The following is a 17,215-nucleotide window of genomic DNA, read 5'->3' as shown; positions in this document are numbered from 1 at the left end:
AGGTTCGACAGAAAGCTTCTGTTCAGTCGTCTGGTGTCTGTAGCTCCTGCACAGCTTGTTGCATTCCGGTATATAAACAAGGTAGGTTTCATTTATTTAACATTTTATTAATCAAAATTTTATTCGACAAATATATCTCGTGTTCATTTTCATATATCTTTAGCGAGATCATACCGTCTCCTGTATACGTTTGATAAAGGCTGATCACGATAGGATTTTGTTTTAAAATACAAGAATATTGATACAGAAATGAAATTAAATTTTGTCTTTAGATATTTATATACGTTATTTAAATCGAGGTATCAGGGATTTTTTTTAGACAGTTCTTAAACGTTTTGATTAAAATGCCAGTTCTAAAATTGTATATAGTGGTACAGATAGTACGCATGCAAATTAGTTTCCAAGAACGATAGTTGATTAACTTATATAATAAAAAATGCATGTCACTTTTTTAATGTAAATGTAAAAACAATAATTTACAGATACTGTATCAAGAACAAAGCTTTCTAGAATTTGTAAAAAATGTAAATCAACTATTTATTTTATATATCTATTTAAAAGGTTTGTACATGCATATGTAATAAAACGTTGTGAAATGCAAAGGGCTTCCACAAGGGAAAAAGAAAGAAATTTCCGATAGTGTTACGTTACATATATTCGTCTCTGTATCACACCGGAACAGATTATCAGTCTTAAACAGTGGAAAGGTCACCGATCTTTGTTTTGCTACATGTGTCAGATTGTACTGGGTTATGAACAGCGCGACCTGGCGGTGTAATCAGTAGCCAGGTGGCCACACTGTATGACCTTGAAGCCTTAAGGATCCAATTTCAACGAAATCCACAAAGCATTAGTACAGACCTTTTACTCCCCTTTTGATAATGTACATATGCTGCTACGGAAAGACCTAGCTGGTTTTATAAAACGTTGTTGGACGTTTTACAATTTTTTCCTGATCATTGCTTTCATCGTGACACGCATGATTTGAATTACGATTTAGTTTTCTGGTCTGCACAGTACAATCCGACAAATTAAACTGGAACATACACACACAAACAAAAGTATGTATGATTCATAACATTATATAAAAAACACATGACTTCTCTCTCTTTTTGAATTTTTATTTACAGTAAAACCCGTCGTATAGGTATCTTATACGTCTTTTGATTTTTTTTATTTATAAATATTTATGATTTCAACAATACCTGTACATATGTACACAAAAGAATATGACGTTTAAACGCGTTGTCTGTGAATAACTACTACTAATTAAAATGTAATGATAAAAACAAGAATATTACCATTTCCATAAAGTTTCTCTGTTCCCGATATTTTAACTTTGAGTTGATTACGTGGCGACTTTTGCCACAGGTAATTTGCAGTGTGACGGATGATAAATCAGTTTTAGAACCCAAAAGATAAAGATGAAAACTTTAGTCTCAGTTTTATTGTCGCTCTTTATCGTAAGAATCCTCCACCTGATTTTGTATAAAGTTCATATAAAATGGAGGTACACTGTTCTCTACTAGAAGCCCTGCCAGGACCGATAAGAACTTCCGCACGGTCCTTAAAGCCCCAATATACGTAACATTCACCAAAAATTTAGTGTAAAATCACACATAATTATTGAGATATTCTCTAAGATGTAGTTAGAATTAAGTTATTCAAACAATAGTTATCATGACTTTGTGCATGAAGTATTGATATATGAGCAGTTGGAACTCGCTGTTTGTAAACACACCCCCATTTTAAACACGCCGCCATCGAAATTACGATTGTTGCCGAACCACGTCGGAAAGTTCATGACCTGATCTCGCGAGAGTTGAGGTTTCTACTTATAGAGGAAGCACATGCTGATATGCCTACGGTAAGATTTTGTTTACAAACATTGTTTGCGAAGTCTTGTCGTAGACTTAAGGTATTCTTGTGATAAACATTCAGTTCTTGGGAAATTATTAGAAGGAATAATTAGTTTAGAAACGGTACGACGCACAATTATAACGTAAAAATTCAGAACTGGCCTGATGTATGATTGGAAAAAAAGGAAGCGACTGGTGGACGTCTGTACTGTGTCTGCCATGTTTACACACGCGGAATATGCGCACGCGCAATGTCATCGCTATGAGCGGTAATGTATGAATTATTGTGGGTCCCACATTGTTTATTTTCCGATTTTTTCAATTTTTATTTCAATTGAAAACAGTCAGTTTTATTTTCTTTAATTAAAGGAAAGTATTTGTTTTGTTACATATATTACGGGGAAAATAAGATAAAGTTTGTTTTTTATAGTGATTTTTACGTATATTGGGGCTTTAAGTTATTACATTTAAACACGTCTATTTGAAGTGACCACATCTTCCACGGACACCACCTTCATATAGCTTTCGATCCAAATAAGCAATCAAAAATTTATTTCCAAAAAGAAATATATCTTATATTTAAGTGAAACAGTCTTAATCAATTCATTTTTTCTCCATTCGAAAAGACTCCCAGAAGGAAAGATATTCAGTTGAAGGAACTTCCTTAAGCTTAATGGTTACTCGTAAAACTATAGCTTTGTTATGTATTTTTTATTTGCAGGCAGCCATGGCCTTGCTAACAGCCTCGTTCTCATTCCATTTCCTGACAGTTGTAGTCGTAGTAGCAGCTTTTGAAGGTAAGTTTTTTGTGTGTGGCGGTGGGAGGGGAAGGTGGAGGGGGACATGATGGGGGGGGGGGGGGGGGAGGGGGGAGGGGGGTAATCCTTTGTACATTTATTGATAGAATAATTTCTGTTTCTTAGATGTGATAGTTTTCTAGCGTATACATTTGTGAATTATTTGAAATATCATTCACTAGTAGGAATTACGAAGAGAACTGTCTCTCTTGGTTGTAATTTAATGGATTATAACGTTTCATGGAACAGTTTGAAAATACACAAATATTTGGCAATTTCGGTATGAAACCTGTTTTGATCGGTAATTCATTCATGACTCTCGTTGAGTGTATGATCCCGTAGACAACGAGATTTAGTCATTAGCGCAAAATGTGAGTCACCAGAAGGTTCGAATTCAGCAATATTTTGTTCATTCCAATTATATGTTTTTTCTTTGCTTGTTTTTCAGATAACCACGTGGTTAAAGAATTCAAAAATATACAAAATGATTTTGGGAAGTGGAAATTATCTTTACATCCAGAGTACGCCACAACAAAGGAGGTGTATGACTTCAATGACAAACTGGAATTACTTGACCTGGCGAATTTTGACAGTATGAAGGTCAATATTAAGGATTCAAACTTTCAAACTTAGCATAATCACACGAGAATGACATATTAAGTGTCTATTGTAGCGTTGCATCAACCCTTTACCAAGTTCATTTAAGAAAAGATGACAGCCTGATTGTCCCAATTACAAGTTTTTACGCTTATGTTACGTATTTATCATAATCAACATTATCTTCACATAAAAAATCATTGTCTGTTGCTCGCTTTTCATCTTTTCGTTCCGGATAAAAATCACTACGTGACTGTACTAATTCCTACAAAATGAATATAGTATTGAGGACTACGACACCTTCACTTCTAATCAACATTTAGCGTTATTTCTAACAGTGATTACAAACAAGGAGCCAAATATAAAAATTCGTATTGGACAAATAAATTGATAAGGCAACATTTATTCTATAATATTAACCTTTCAAAAAGTCTTACAATTGTCGTGAATAACGTGTAGCTTGTCAATGATATCGATTCCTTTAGAACTATTTGTCTAAATGAAGCGTATTTCGCAGTAATGTACCGACATCGTAAACTCTTCTGTTTCACATTTCTTTGCGAAATCAGTGGCTGATATCTTTGTTTATTCGTTACCAAATCAATAACTGAAGCCTTGTTTTCTATTGTTTACGATTACTAATTAATATCTATTGTTTACGATTACTAATTAATATCTATTGTTTACGATTACTAATTAATATCTATTGTTTACGATTACTAATTAATATCTATTGTTTACGATTACTAATTAATATCTATTGTTTACGATTACTAATTAATATCTATTGTTTACGATTACTAATTAATATCTATTGATTACGATTACTAATTAATATCTATTGTTTACAATTACTAATTAATATCTTTATTTTGCCTTAAGTCGAAGACGGATATCCCTGTTTTTTTTTGCTTTTTTTTGCGAAATCAGTGACTGATATCTTTGTTCTATTTTGTCCACAGGCAAAAGCAGATGAATTTAACAGTCAATTACGTCGACTGGCATATGAACGAATGCCAAACGAAACACAGATTGATTACGACATTCTGAAACATACACTTCACACATTCCTAGAAGGATACCGCTGGCGTCAGTACGTGTTTAGCCGACCTGGCACAACTTGCCTTATTTCATGTACAATCTTGATAATTCTATTTGTTAAGTTTAAACTGTTCAGAACTGCGTCAAAAACCTTGAAAAAATTTTGCCGCATTTCAAAACTTGTATAATAAAATAGTCATTGGTTAAAAAACTATCAATGTGTCTGATTGTTTCAAAGATAAAATCTTAGCAATGGTAGCAACGGTTTTAGTAAGAATGAAATCTATCTACTTCAGACTGATAAGTTGTAAAACGCACATGGATTATAAGGAACATTTTATGATCTCGTAAAATCTTAAGCAATTGGAAAAGGGCACATCGGAAATATATCAAAATAACCGATACAAAATCCTTCCAAGACTGAAATGGTTGGTAATTTTAAATGATGACTACCTATATGAACGTGTGAACGTCCATGATTGTTTGAGTTTGCACCAGAACCTCCCAATCTTTGCCAATTTTCAGATATGGGCCATTGAACTCAATCAGCTTCCTTGACGGGCCTGTTGGTCTTCCAGCCATGCTTGTGAAGCATACGCCTTTTTCCACCAAAGGAGATTTTGCTGACTACTATGAAAGACTCAAAGCCTTCCCGGGAATGGTAATGTACACTCTGTTAAGCATCATTTACTTGTTCTGTAGTGATAAAATTTCATTTAAAATAATTGCTTTTTCAATCTACTGCATTAACGAAATTTTCTACGAGCTCATCAAAACCAGTCATAAAGACCTTGTCAGGACCTTCAATATCACTGTCAGGTAACGATATATATATGTATACATAATACAATAAGTAATATCGACGGTATGGTACAAATCGGTACTGGACCTTCTATATATAGAATCTAGTAAGTAATATCGACGGTATGGTCCAATATTGGTACAGGACCTTCTATATATAGAATCTAGTAAGTAATATCGACGGTATGGTCCAATATCGGTACTGGACCTTCTATATATAGAATCTAGTAAGTAATATCGACGGTATGGTCCAATATTGGTACAGAATCTTCTATATATAGAATCTAGTAAGTAATATCGACGGTATGGTCCAATATCGGTACTGGACCTTCTATATATAGAATCTAGTAAGTAATATCGACGGTATGGTCCAATATCGGTATTGGACCTTCTATATATAGAATCTAGTAAGTAATATCGACGGTATGGTACAATATCGGTACTGGACCTTCTATATATAGAATCTAGTAAGTGATATCGACGGTATGGTCCAATATCGGTACTGGACCTTCTATATATAGAATCTAGTAAGTAATATCGACGGTATGGTCCAATATCGGTACTGGACCTTCTATATATAGAATCTAGTAAGTAATATCGACGGTATGGTCCAATATTGGTACTGGACCTTATATATATAGAATCTAGTAAGTAATATCGACGGCATGGTCCAATATTGGTACTGGACCTTCTATATATAGAATCTAGTAAGTAATATCGACGGCATGGTCAACTATTGGTACTGGACCTTCTATATATAGAATCTAGTAAGTAATATCGACGGTATGGTCCAATATTGGTACTGGACCTTCTATATATAGAATCTAGTAAGTAATATCGATGGTATGGTCAACTATTGGTACTGGACCTTCTATATATAGAATCTAGTAAGTAATATCGACGGTATGGTCCAATATTGGTACAGAATCTTCTATATATAGAATCTAGTAAGTAATATCGACGGTATGGTCCAATATTGGTACAGAATCTTCTATATATAGAATCCAGTGAGTAACATCGACGGTATGGTCAAATATTGGTACTGGACCTTCTATATATAGAATCTAGTAAGTAATATCGACGGTATGGTCCAATATTGGTACAGAATCTTCTATATATAGAACTAGTAAGTAATATCGACAGTATGGTCCAATATTGGTACAGAATCTTCTATATATAGAATCTAGTAAGTAATATCTACGGTATGGTACAAAATCGGTACTGGACCTTCTATATATAGAATCTTGTAAGTAATATCGACGGTATGGTCCAATATCGGTACTGGACCTTCTATATATAGAATCTAGTAAGTAATATCGACGGTATGGTCCAATATTGGTACTGGACCTTCTATATATAGAATCTAGTAAGTAATATCGACGGTATGGTACAATATCGGTACTGGACCTTCTATATATAGAATCTAGTAAGTAATATCGACGGTATGGTCCAATATCGGTAGTGGACCTTCTATATATAGAATCTAGTAAGTAATATCGACGGTATGGTCCAATATTGGTACTGGACCTTCTATATATAGAATCTAGTAAGTAATATCGACGGTATGGTCCAATATTGGTACTGGACCTTCTATATATAGAATCTAGTAAGTAATATCGACGGTATATATATATGTATATTGACATACATCGTATATACCTACCTGAATTGTAAATCAAAGACATGATAGACTCTTATACATCCGCTGGTTATTTCGATCTTCTCATACGTTGAAAAAAAAACCCACCAACTTTTTACTGTGCTTAAATATTCATTTTCTGGAGAGTAATATACCTGATTATTTTATCTGTGGCGTTAACTTATCCAGCTGTTCAAGGATTGGCTCTTGGTATCATAATTTCCGTTCAAGATGCCGGTAAACTGACAAACTCTCACACACGGTTTCTTGCGATGTAGGTTGATGAAAAAGGTGGGCATGATCTCGTGGAGAAGTATTTCATTGGCTTATGCTATGTGAAGTTGGGCGTGTTTGATGCGCTTTAGCATACCTGCTGGTTCTGTTATCGTTTATCGTATTTCTCATTTTGGAAAGTGACACTACTCACTTGGGTTGACCAAGATTTAATTTTGCAGGTATCTTTAATAAGCAGAAGACGGTAACGCTTCCGAAACACCTGTCATCATGTTCATATTCGCGCAAGTTTTTATTGAATTTGAGTTTGAATTGGGATTCTGTTGACATGTTGGTATTTTCATTGTTGATTAAGATAAACAAAGATCAACATAAAATCTAACATTGGCCAAATCATGCGTGGATACCATAGTTATACAACTTGTGCGTGGACGTAAACTCCCAAAGAAACACATTTATTTGATGCAGAATGAAATGACAATGGTGACATTTGAAAGCCAGATCTATATAATCTTTCATGTGTGTTACTTTACATTGGTAACAACAGAAGTAGTTTTCAGTCTCGTTGCATTAAAGTGAACAAAAGGAAAACCATAGACAAGAGAATATAGGATTTTTTAAACTGCACAAAAGGTATCATTTCTTATTCTTAAGACGTTTTCATGAAGATGTTGATTACTATTATGTTATCCTTTGTCATTTGACGTATTGACAATTTTTTTCTTCTGCCGCCCTGCTTGGCCCACTTCGCTAATGTGGTGAAATTGTAGTCACCTACTACTAAGATTTAGTTACATAACAGTCAATCCGGCCCTCAATATCAGTGAGAATTTGTACACAAGTGAATTCAGTCATGAGGTATCCAGACATGAACAACAAAACTTTATCATATTCTAATGAATATTTTCATTCATTGTTGACTTATAACACAGATAAACAGATACACTTACGTAAATTATATGTTTATTTGTATATCTTCACTGGAAAGTTGTATCATTACTAATACTAATGTATCACCTCAATGCCGTGATGTTCTATGTGAAACTGAACATTTCTCACATTTCACCGGCAAATAATATATTGGGTTCTTACAACATAAATTAATTATTTTATATATTGCTATTTGGGTATTAGTTGAAATTCTTATGTATAAAGATAGTTTGACATACGAACATACATACAAAGTATATGTATGATATATTGTGTGATATTGATTACAGATAAGTCAGCATACAGAAAGACTTATGAGGGCAGTGGCTAACAACCGTACACATCATGCAGTGTCAATGGTTTGTATCGTGCACAGTATTGATACAGAAGATTTACAATGAAACCTATTAATTATTGGTGCTATATGTAGGGTACTTTGGTCACAAGACCGAGTGAAGTTGTAATCTGCTAAACATTGTCGATGCTGAGCTATGCAACATACATTTAATACATTTGTTATTTATGGTAACTGTACTTATACCGAATAATTTGCCTTTGTTATTTAATTACATTGATTTATGTGTTTGCTTTGAAAATAATTTTCAACTTGTAAAAACAACACGATGTTTTTTTTGTGACTGACACACTCATTACTTTTCTGTCGACCTCCATATTTTTTTTTAAAATTTCATCGGATATTATAAAATTACATTTTCAATGATAAAAGGAAAATATCGGTTATCGAATAATAATGGAAGACTACCAATTGATGTTAAAGTTCACTCTTTGTCCTATGTCTTTAGACAATGTTGAGAACGTTCGACTCATTTTCAAAGTTGTCAGCTTTGCACAAATTTGTGCAAGTATCAAGCTAAATACTGGACAATTGCAAAAGATAAAATGCAGTCTTTCAGTTTTTATAGATGGTAAAATTTCGATATAAATTAAAGCCCAGGTTAAATTTGCTTTGTACATGTAGCAAACACCAAGATGATGATATACTGAAATTCATTCTCTCTAAGGAACTTAGCATTTTCAATTGCAGCTTAAGGTCAGAGACCAGTTTAAAGAAATCTTGACTAGTAAACCTGAGCAGTTTGTCCTGTACCAGCCATACAACGAATCTCTTGACCAGATTACAACACTGACAGGGACAGAAAGGTTAGTACCAGGAAACTCTAGAACATATTTGCACCTTTATATTCATTCAGTAATTAAAACGATGTGTAATTTCTATTCAACATAAATAATTAAACATTTCCATACAAGTGTACATTATCGAGAACACAAAAGTATAAAATGAATTTCTACAGTGTCAAAAAAGTATTATATAACAGTTTACTATAAAATCCATCTACGACTCAGTGTGTTCGACCATGCGAAATTTTCGAGTACATGTCATTTGTGTAATTTAAACGGGAGTGAAGAAAATCGATTATGACATATTATATGGTTACGTCATGAATCGAAAGAGGTGCAACAATATGGCTTCCGTCGTTTGATTTTGTTTCCATATTTCACTTTGAGTAATGTCAAAATGTAACTTTTCAGAGATTTGTGAGAAGTATCTTAAAATGTTTAAAGTTTATAAGAGCTTTGATTAAACTCGTCTCCAAACTTTAATGCCTATTTGCTAAACGACATTGCGAAAAACAATTCTGCCACAGTAAAAAGTTTATTTTCATGTCTTATAATTTTTTTCCCTAGAAATAACTATCGCAACGGAGCTAAAACGTGGATCAAGAAAACCATGGATGCTTACAAGAAACTGATTCTGTATATTGAACAAGTAATATTTTCATGCCCTCTGATCGAAAGATCCGGGGCAAATTGTCTTTGTGATATCTTTCTGTTGTCAACTTTAACTTTGCCCATTACTATTGCACCGTTAGAGGTAGGGTCTAATAGTTGGAATGCGTGTTCCCTGTGACAAAAATATTTGACCATGTGACCTTGACCATGACCGTTGATACACATTAAAAAATAATGATATCGGTATAAACAGTGTCTGCAGGTCTGCAATTAGCACATGCCTTACACAGTACGGTTTTAACATCCAACTTCAGAATCTTGTTGCAACCGGGGGTAAAGTTTTTCATAAACACATTTTGTTTTCGTTCACATTTTTCGAACACTTTATTGTGACATAGTTCAGTTGTCCACCGCCTACGCTGAAAACATTCTGTTGAGCACTTGTTTCTGATACAAAATATTGGGAAAGTTCTTTTGCTTTGTACAAGACTACAATGATTTGTATTGATCTGAAATAGAAACTCTTTAATGATAATGTAATAAAGAAAACGAATAATTCAAACTCGATACAAAATAATAACGTTGCATTACAGAAATCATAATTGGTTTGTTTCCCTATAGACATATATGAAACACGTACGAACTGGCCTTGGCGTAGGTTCATGGGAAAACGGGCGAGAATTCTACAGAGCAACGTTAAAGTGGCATCTTACTACCGATCTAACACCACGAGAAGTTCGGGACATAGGACTCAGGGAAGTTAGCAGAATCCAAGAGAAAATGATGAAGGTATATATTTCTGAACTGTAAGACTGAAACGTTTGTCGACTTTAACCAAATAGCTTAAGTAAAAAGGAAGAATTCTTTTTCATGAGACTGAAAATGGATTGTACAAAGATGCACAAGTAAATCTAAATACAAATTCAGAGTTGAATACATCAGAGCCAAACAGTGATTTAAACTGCACCATACAGCTGTTTTGTCCTTCTACGACTCATCTTCGTGATGCTAGGTGCCTAAAGTTTAAAGAAGGTGACTGAGAAAAAATCCAAAATAATCGACAGAAAATCAAACCTAGATGCGGAGGTGCACTAGCGCCATAATTCAATATATTCGTAATTTCTATATATCTGATGATTTTAGAGCATAGTCAAGTACATGTGTATATTCTGAGCCTTGCCACCATTCGCATAAATTAAAACGTGGCATGCAGGTTACGTCATACTCGAGGAAAATTAGCACTAGCTGACACCTGGAATTTCGTAGATTGTACAAAGGACACACAAGTTAGTTAGAGTAGAGCCAAACAGTGATTTAAACTGCATCATACAGCTTTTTCATCCTTCCAGGACTCGGCATTGTTGCTAGATGCCTAAAATTTGAAGCCGAGGAGTCTAAATTAATCTTCCATTCAAGGCATCTATGTTTTTTCATTACATGTCCTTTCATCATTTATTCATATTTTTACGGTAAGGTTTTACGTCGTATTGGATTCAAGGGAACGATAAGAGAATTCACCACCTCCATCAAGGGAGATCCAAGATATACTGTTAGTAGTAAGGTAAGTATCGGTTTAGGTCATTTTAAGGAACCAATACGACCATGGTTTCCCCTGAATCTTTAAACAAATTAATTACAAAGGATTTAATTTGATTTTCCTTTACTTATTTTATTTTTTTTCTATTGGGAATAAATACATGCTATCTATGAATGACGGTCTTCAACAAATATGTTATTATAATTAGTGGATTCAGCTAAAATTGTTACATGAGACCTTTGAAGGCAACAATCTTGGATAGTATTGAGGCTGAGTTTTTAAGCTAGTCTGTATTGATAAGCACAGTGCTGCAACGACTTGGCAAGTCACAAACAAAGGCATGAATCCTACTGATATCTTACACTAGAAATCTCATCACTTCACACTTACTATGTATGTGTTCCGAGGTCATTTATTTTAGTTAATCTAGCTCCATCGATTTCAAACTTTTCATTTTCAAACAAATGCTTCAACATTTGAATACAGATGACGTACGAACTACTTTCCTGTTTTATCCCTATGCTACTCATACAGATTGGTAGACAGGTACTGGCGATTTAAAGATTATCGAAATTGTATGATAAAATAATTGAGTTTGTCAGGAAGTTCCAAAAAAACTCTTAACTGAGGAACCCAATCTATGAAGTCGAGTGTAATTTTTAAGATTTCATGGAAACCTTAGCCAGAGAGAGGCTTAAACAAGAGAATGTTGATTTACTTTCAGATTAGTTGGATTAAGTCATTTCGGTCTACAATTCTTAAACACTAGTGATTGAAAATCTGAAATAAAAAACAAAAATTTCTTGAACATAATGTCACTTCACAATTTGCACAATGCAAATGGAATTGTATTTACAGTTAAGGGGTTCTTCGGTTCATTAAATTTTCAATAACAAGATACTGTTGACATGATGTTGCGATGTTGAATTTAACATGTTCTTAATATCTTTCCGCAGACGTAATGCTATTTTATCGGGGTATGAAACATAATATTGAAAGGAAAATTGAAATGTTCAATTCTAATTTTTTGTTTGCAGCGTACAATTTTGAATATGTATAAAGATATCGTCGAAGACAAAATTGAACCCATCCTTCCCAGACTGTTTAAAGACATCCCAAAGTTTCCAATAAGGTATGAAGTAACTATTTGATGACATAATTGAACCCATCCTTCCCAGACTGTTTAAAGACATCTAAAAGTTTCCAATAAGGTATGAAGTAACTATTTCATGACATAATTATACAGTGAGTATATCCATGTACTATTTTTTAAAACTGTAAAAATAAATTTCATTATGATGTAACAATTGAGACCGGCAATATAGATATAAGTAAAATATGCCTGAATTATTATGTGATTAAAACAATCTTAATTGCATTTTTTCCCCATTTGATAAAGACATTCTGGAACGCAGATTCAATTGCTTATATTTTCAATCGCTAAATTTGGACAACATAAGATTCTTTCATAGATTCCATATCACATTGAATCGCATGTAAGGTCCTATCATATGTTACTCTGGTATGTTCTATGGGCTCGATTTCATTTGGTTTTGCCTGTTCATGATTGATACGTTACTCAAAATCTCAAAAAGGTCATATAGAAACAATAAAAATGTAACCTCATGTCGTAAATGTTTAGAGTTTATTATGGTTACACTTGATGTAAATAAACGGAGCGGAGTGGCATTTATGACGTTTCAACAATATTGTAATATGTTATCATTGTATCAGATATATGAAGGCTACAAAAACAGTTATCATGAAAGTGTCATGAAAAGGCTTGATTTCGCAATAAACACAAAGTTTTAAATATATATTTTTCAGCTAATATTTGTCATTTCTGTATTATACAGGGTAGCTTCAAGCCTAAGAGATGGCTTACCTGCTGACTATCAAGCTGGATCCAAGGACGGGTTACAGCCTGCTGTGCTTTACGTAAATCTTTTTCGACCTTCTGATGTGTATGTATAATATAATACAACATAATATAAGGAATACTATATACAAAATATTCCTTAACTGACGAGCAAAGTTTTTCCACATCATTTTTGATATTCTTGTTTGTCTTATTACAGATATATTTCTTTCATCAAGCTAATTAATGGTATTATCATTATGAATTTTCATTAAACAAACAGAAAGCTGATATATTTCCATTGCCATGAAGAAGTTGTGTGGGTGTGGTCAGTGATATTTAAATGACGTTGACTTTCTTGCTGATTTATGTTCAAAATTTCTTTGTTTTAGGTCAATTCCAGATTTCTTGCCGATTGCTCTACACGAGACCTTGCCAGGTTACCACTTGCAAGTAAGACACAATGAAAACATTGCTAAAAAATACATATTTGCAGAATATATGTTAAAAGTCTTCGAAGACTAGTGATACATATAAACTATTGTATAAAAAATGTATGTGAAATGACATGTAAAAGCCAATGAAATATATTGCAGATGAGAGCATAATAATGTTATATGGAATGAGATTATTTATCATTTAACATGACAATACCAATTACAATGAAATACATTTAGTTTTATAATCATTGGGCGTTATATCAACAACATACTGGCACAATACGGGGTTCGAAAGATGAAAGTTAATGAAGGTTGCGGGAAAATTTATTGGTCGTTATAATATATGAGTGATATATTTTTTTTTGTGATATGAGGTTTGACGTGTTTGATAATCTTTAGTATTACATTTGGGAAACACTTTGATTGTTGATCATTATCTATATGGTAGTCTATAAAGCATCTTTATCGGAAAGTCTTATCTTATTACACTAGTACTCTCCAGGAGTCTTTTTTTCATATTTTGTCCTGTTTGGGTTTGAATAAAGGTTCTATTAACGTGTCAGTATGTTTTTTTCCCTGTTTGGGTTTGAATAAAGGTTCTGTTAACGTGTCAGTATATTTTTTGCCCTGTTTGGATTTAGAATAAAGGTTCTGTTAACGTGTCAGTATATTTTTTGCCCTGTTTGGGTTTAGAATAAAGGTTCTGTTAACGTGTCAGTATATTTTTGCCCTGTTTGGGTTTGAATAAAGGTTCTGTTAACGTGTCAGTATGTTTTTTTGCCCTGTTTGGGTTTGAATAAAGGTTCTGTTAACGTGTCAGTATGTTTTTTGCTCTGTTTGGGTTTGAATAAAGGTTCTGTTAACGTGTCAGTATGTTTTTTGCCCTGTTTGGGTTTGAATAAAGGTTCTGTTAACGTGTCAGTATGTTTTTTGCCCTGTTTGGGTTTGAATAAAGGTTCTGTTAACGTGTCAGTATGTTTTTTGTTGCCATTGATATACATTTCTATTGTTTTCCTTTTAACCCATAACTCTATGTTGTCACACCTGTATCGTGACGTCACAGAATTTTAAAATATATCTTATTTAGATTAGCTATCAACAAAGCAAATATAATTTTAACGAATACTAACTACACATACTGGTTATGTGATAAGTAGTCACATAAACAACATAGAATCTCTCTATCTCTGATCAAATCACAAAACTTGTTCTTGACAGATATGATTACTATTATCTTACAGAGATCAATCAAAGAGCTAGCACATTTACCTTTATTTCGTAAACACAGTAAAGGGAGCCAAAAGTACTACCAGGTCCCATACGATTTTCCGGATTACAACATGTTCGCTGAGGTAATTTAAACGTATGGTAAAGAAATTCAAGGAGTTTACTGAAACAATATACCTGTTTTATCATTGATGTTTGGTTATTACCTCACAAAAATTGAATATCCGTCGTTTTTTTTTTTTTTTTTTATTTTTAAAACTTAATTTTGATGTTATAATTTCAAATTTGTTCAGATTTCCAATAGCGATGTGATTTCATTGAGATGACATTGATATTCATCTTGACATATAACAAACATTATACACTTATTTATTTTTTTTTATACTTTTAAATAAAAAGTACATTTTGATTAAAGTGATGAGTAAGCGAATTATTGAACAAAGGACACACTGGTAAATGACTCTTTTCATTACTAATTTAGTAATAAAAAAGTACAAGCTGAATAACTGATAAAGACAAACTGTAAAAACTAGTATTTGTGTTTACAAAGAGCTGGGCTCTTTATGCGGAAGCACTAGGCGAGAAGATGGGCCTTTTCTCCGATGACTACAAGCTGTAAGTCTAATAATTCAGGTGTTCATGATTTAACATGAATAATATAATTTGTTGAAGATTATATAAAAAGAAACCTATGCATCACCTTTCAATAGGAATTAAGTGATCGATATAAGATATGTAGAATTGTAAGCACATATGAATAATTATATAGGGGGAACAAATCGTAACCTTTTGAGTTCCTTGAAATTTAACTGTGGTTATCTTCCTTTATGTACTATTCTCGTGTCACCTTACAATAGTCAGACGGTCAATGTTAATACCTAACCACTACGGTTGTCCATATATATTGGTATATTTTCTGTTCTGTTTAGACTGGGTCGCTATAGCTCTGATCTTTTCCGTACATGCCTACTGGTTGTTGATACGGGCATTCACTTCTTCAGGTAAGCACTGAGGTGAAATGTAAAAAAATAAAGTTCTTTTATCATAATTAAAATATATGTCATAAAGCGTTTGCAACTCTTCAAACATATGCCTCATACCTTTTTCTTTAAACTGCTTTTGTGCATGATATCACCAGCTGTGGTATTTCTTATTCTTTAATTGACCCTGTTATCGAAGTAGCTTAACTAAGTCGTAAATTTATCACAGAAACTTAAATTTCTATTCGTTTTTAATGAATGAGCATTTTTAATACTTATATCTATATTTAGAAATGTATGCTATTGAAATCTATTCACTCTGAAAGTAGAAATGAAATGTTTCACACTAAGAGGAGGGTTCAACAGGGCTGGCTGGGTAATTTCATATTTTAAATTGGAACAAAAAACAGAAAGCATTTTTCTTCAGAATTACTTACAGTGGTTAAAAATGAAAATGTTTCATTTCATGAAAACTAGCATCCATTTATAAGACAAACTTGACATTGTTTTATATAATTTTGATTAAAAAACAAGGTACATAAACCATTTTTGTGCTCTCCAAATATCCATATTTACTCCTCACTTGTGGCAATGACCGTTTGTAGTTGGAGCAGAGACCGAGCATTAGAGTACCTGATGACCTACTCTACATTTGGGGTAGACCTTTTGGAGAACACACTGGACAGAGTAGTCACGTGGCCAGGACAAGCTTGTGGTGCCAAGATAGGAGAACTGAAGATATGGGAACTACGACGCAGAGCTGAGCAGAGACTTGGTAACTGTCACTTACATTGCGATTTGATACATTTTAAACTGAAATTTAACTTGGATAATAAAGTCAATAAGTTTTTTTCTTAATCATTACTATTTTTTCTAACCTTTTCTCAGGAAGTTTACAAGATTTATTCTGGCCGGAGAAATGCTTTTCGACTGTTAGTTACGTTAACATACTGCAAAGATTGATTTTTATGATTAATAAATTTTCGTGGTTTCACCGTGAATGGATATGTAATGAAAATCTTAAAACAAGATATCTCGATTTCGTTTTCAAATATCTGTTCTTAATTTTATTCCAACCTTGAAAATATTGCACTTCAAAACCCTCCCATAAAAGCAAACTTTGCACTCTAGCCAAATTACAATATCAAACAGCGAAAAACACACTTTATCAGTAAGTGAAGTGAATATGTGCATCTTATTTCAGATTGGAAGTTTGACATTAGAGAATTCCACGCTGAACTTCTGCGACACGGTGATGTGCCGTTACAAGCCATGGAAAGGATCGTTGACAACTGGATTACCCGTACAGCAAACAGCACTGTATGTGGGTCAGCTTCGACACTGGATCTCTGGGGCCCGTATAGACTCTTAACAGTAGTTGTGATCCTGCTGGTTTTATTTTAAGTACTGCAGAAATCAGGAACAAAACTCACCATACTGATGTGCAACATCATCATGAATAGTTTACAATCAGCCATAAATGATTCCAGAACCAAAACAGGACTTTTCCAAATATGAACCAG

General features: G+C 33.4%; 1 protein-coding gene across 1 annotated transcript; it reads left to right on the top strand.

Moving 5' to 3' along the window:
• Nucleotides 1–1,858: 1,858 nt before the first annotated feature.
• LOC132561887 (uncharacterized) lies at nt 1,859–17,096 on the top strand. Its single transcript, XM_060226594.1, has 18 exons — nt 1,859–1,867; nt 2,581–2,656; nt 3,105–3,256; nt 4,216–4,346; nt 4,820–4,955; nt 8,189–8,257; nt 8,944–9,059; nt 9,606–9,687; nt 10,272–10,439; nt 11,125–11,211; nt 12,225–12,319; nt 13,044–13,151; nt 13,438–13,498; nt 14,727–14,837; nt 15,263–15,327; nt 15,642–15,713; nt 16,298–16,467; nt 16,897–17,096. The coding sequence occupies exons 1-18, from the start codon at nt 1,859–1,861 to the stop codon at nt 17,094–17,096; spliced, it is 1,908 nt and encodes a 635-aa protein (XP_060082577.1).
• The last annotated feature ends 119 nt before the right edge of the window (nt 17,097–17,215 follow it).

The sequence above is a fragment of the Ylistrum balloti genome, unplaced genomic scaffold (genome assembly GCF_031769215.1).
Source record: "Ylistrum balloti isolate Yb309-2 unplaced genomic scaffold, AGI_CSIRO_Ybal_v1 Utg371296, whole genome shotgun sequence".
Lineage (NCBI taxonomy): Eukaryota > Metazoa > Mollusca > Bivalvia > Pectinida > Pectinidae > Ylistrum > Ylistrum balloti.
Note: the sequence above shows the minus strand (reverse complement) of the source record. Positions and strands in the feature narration are given on the sequence as shown.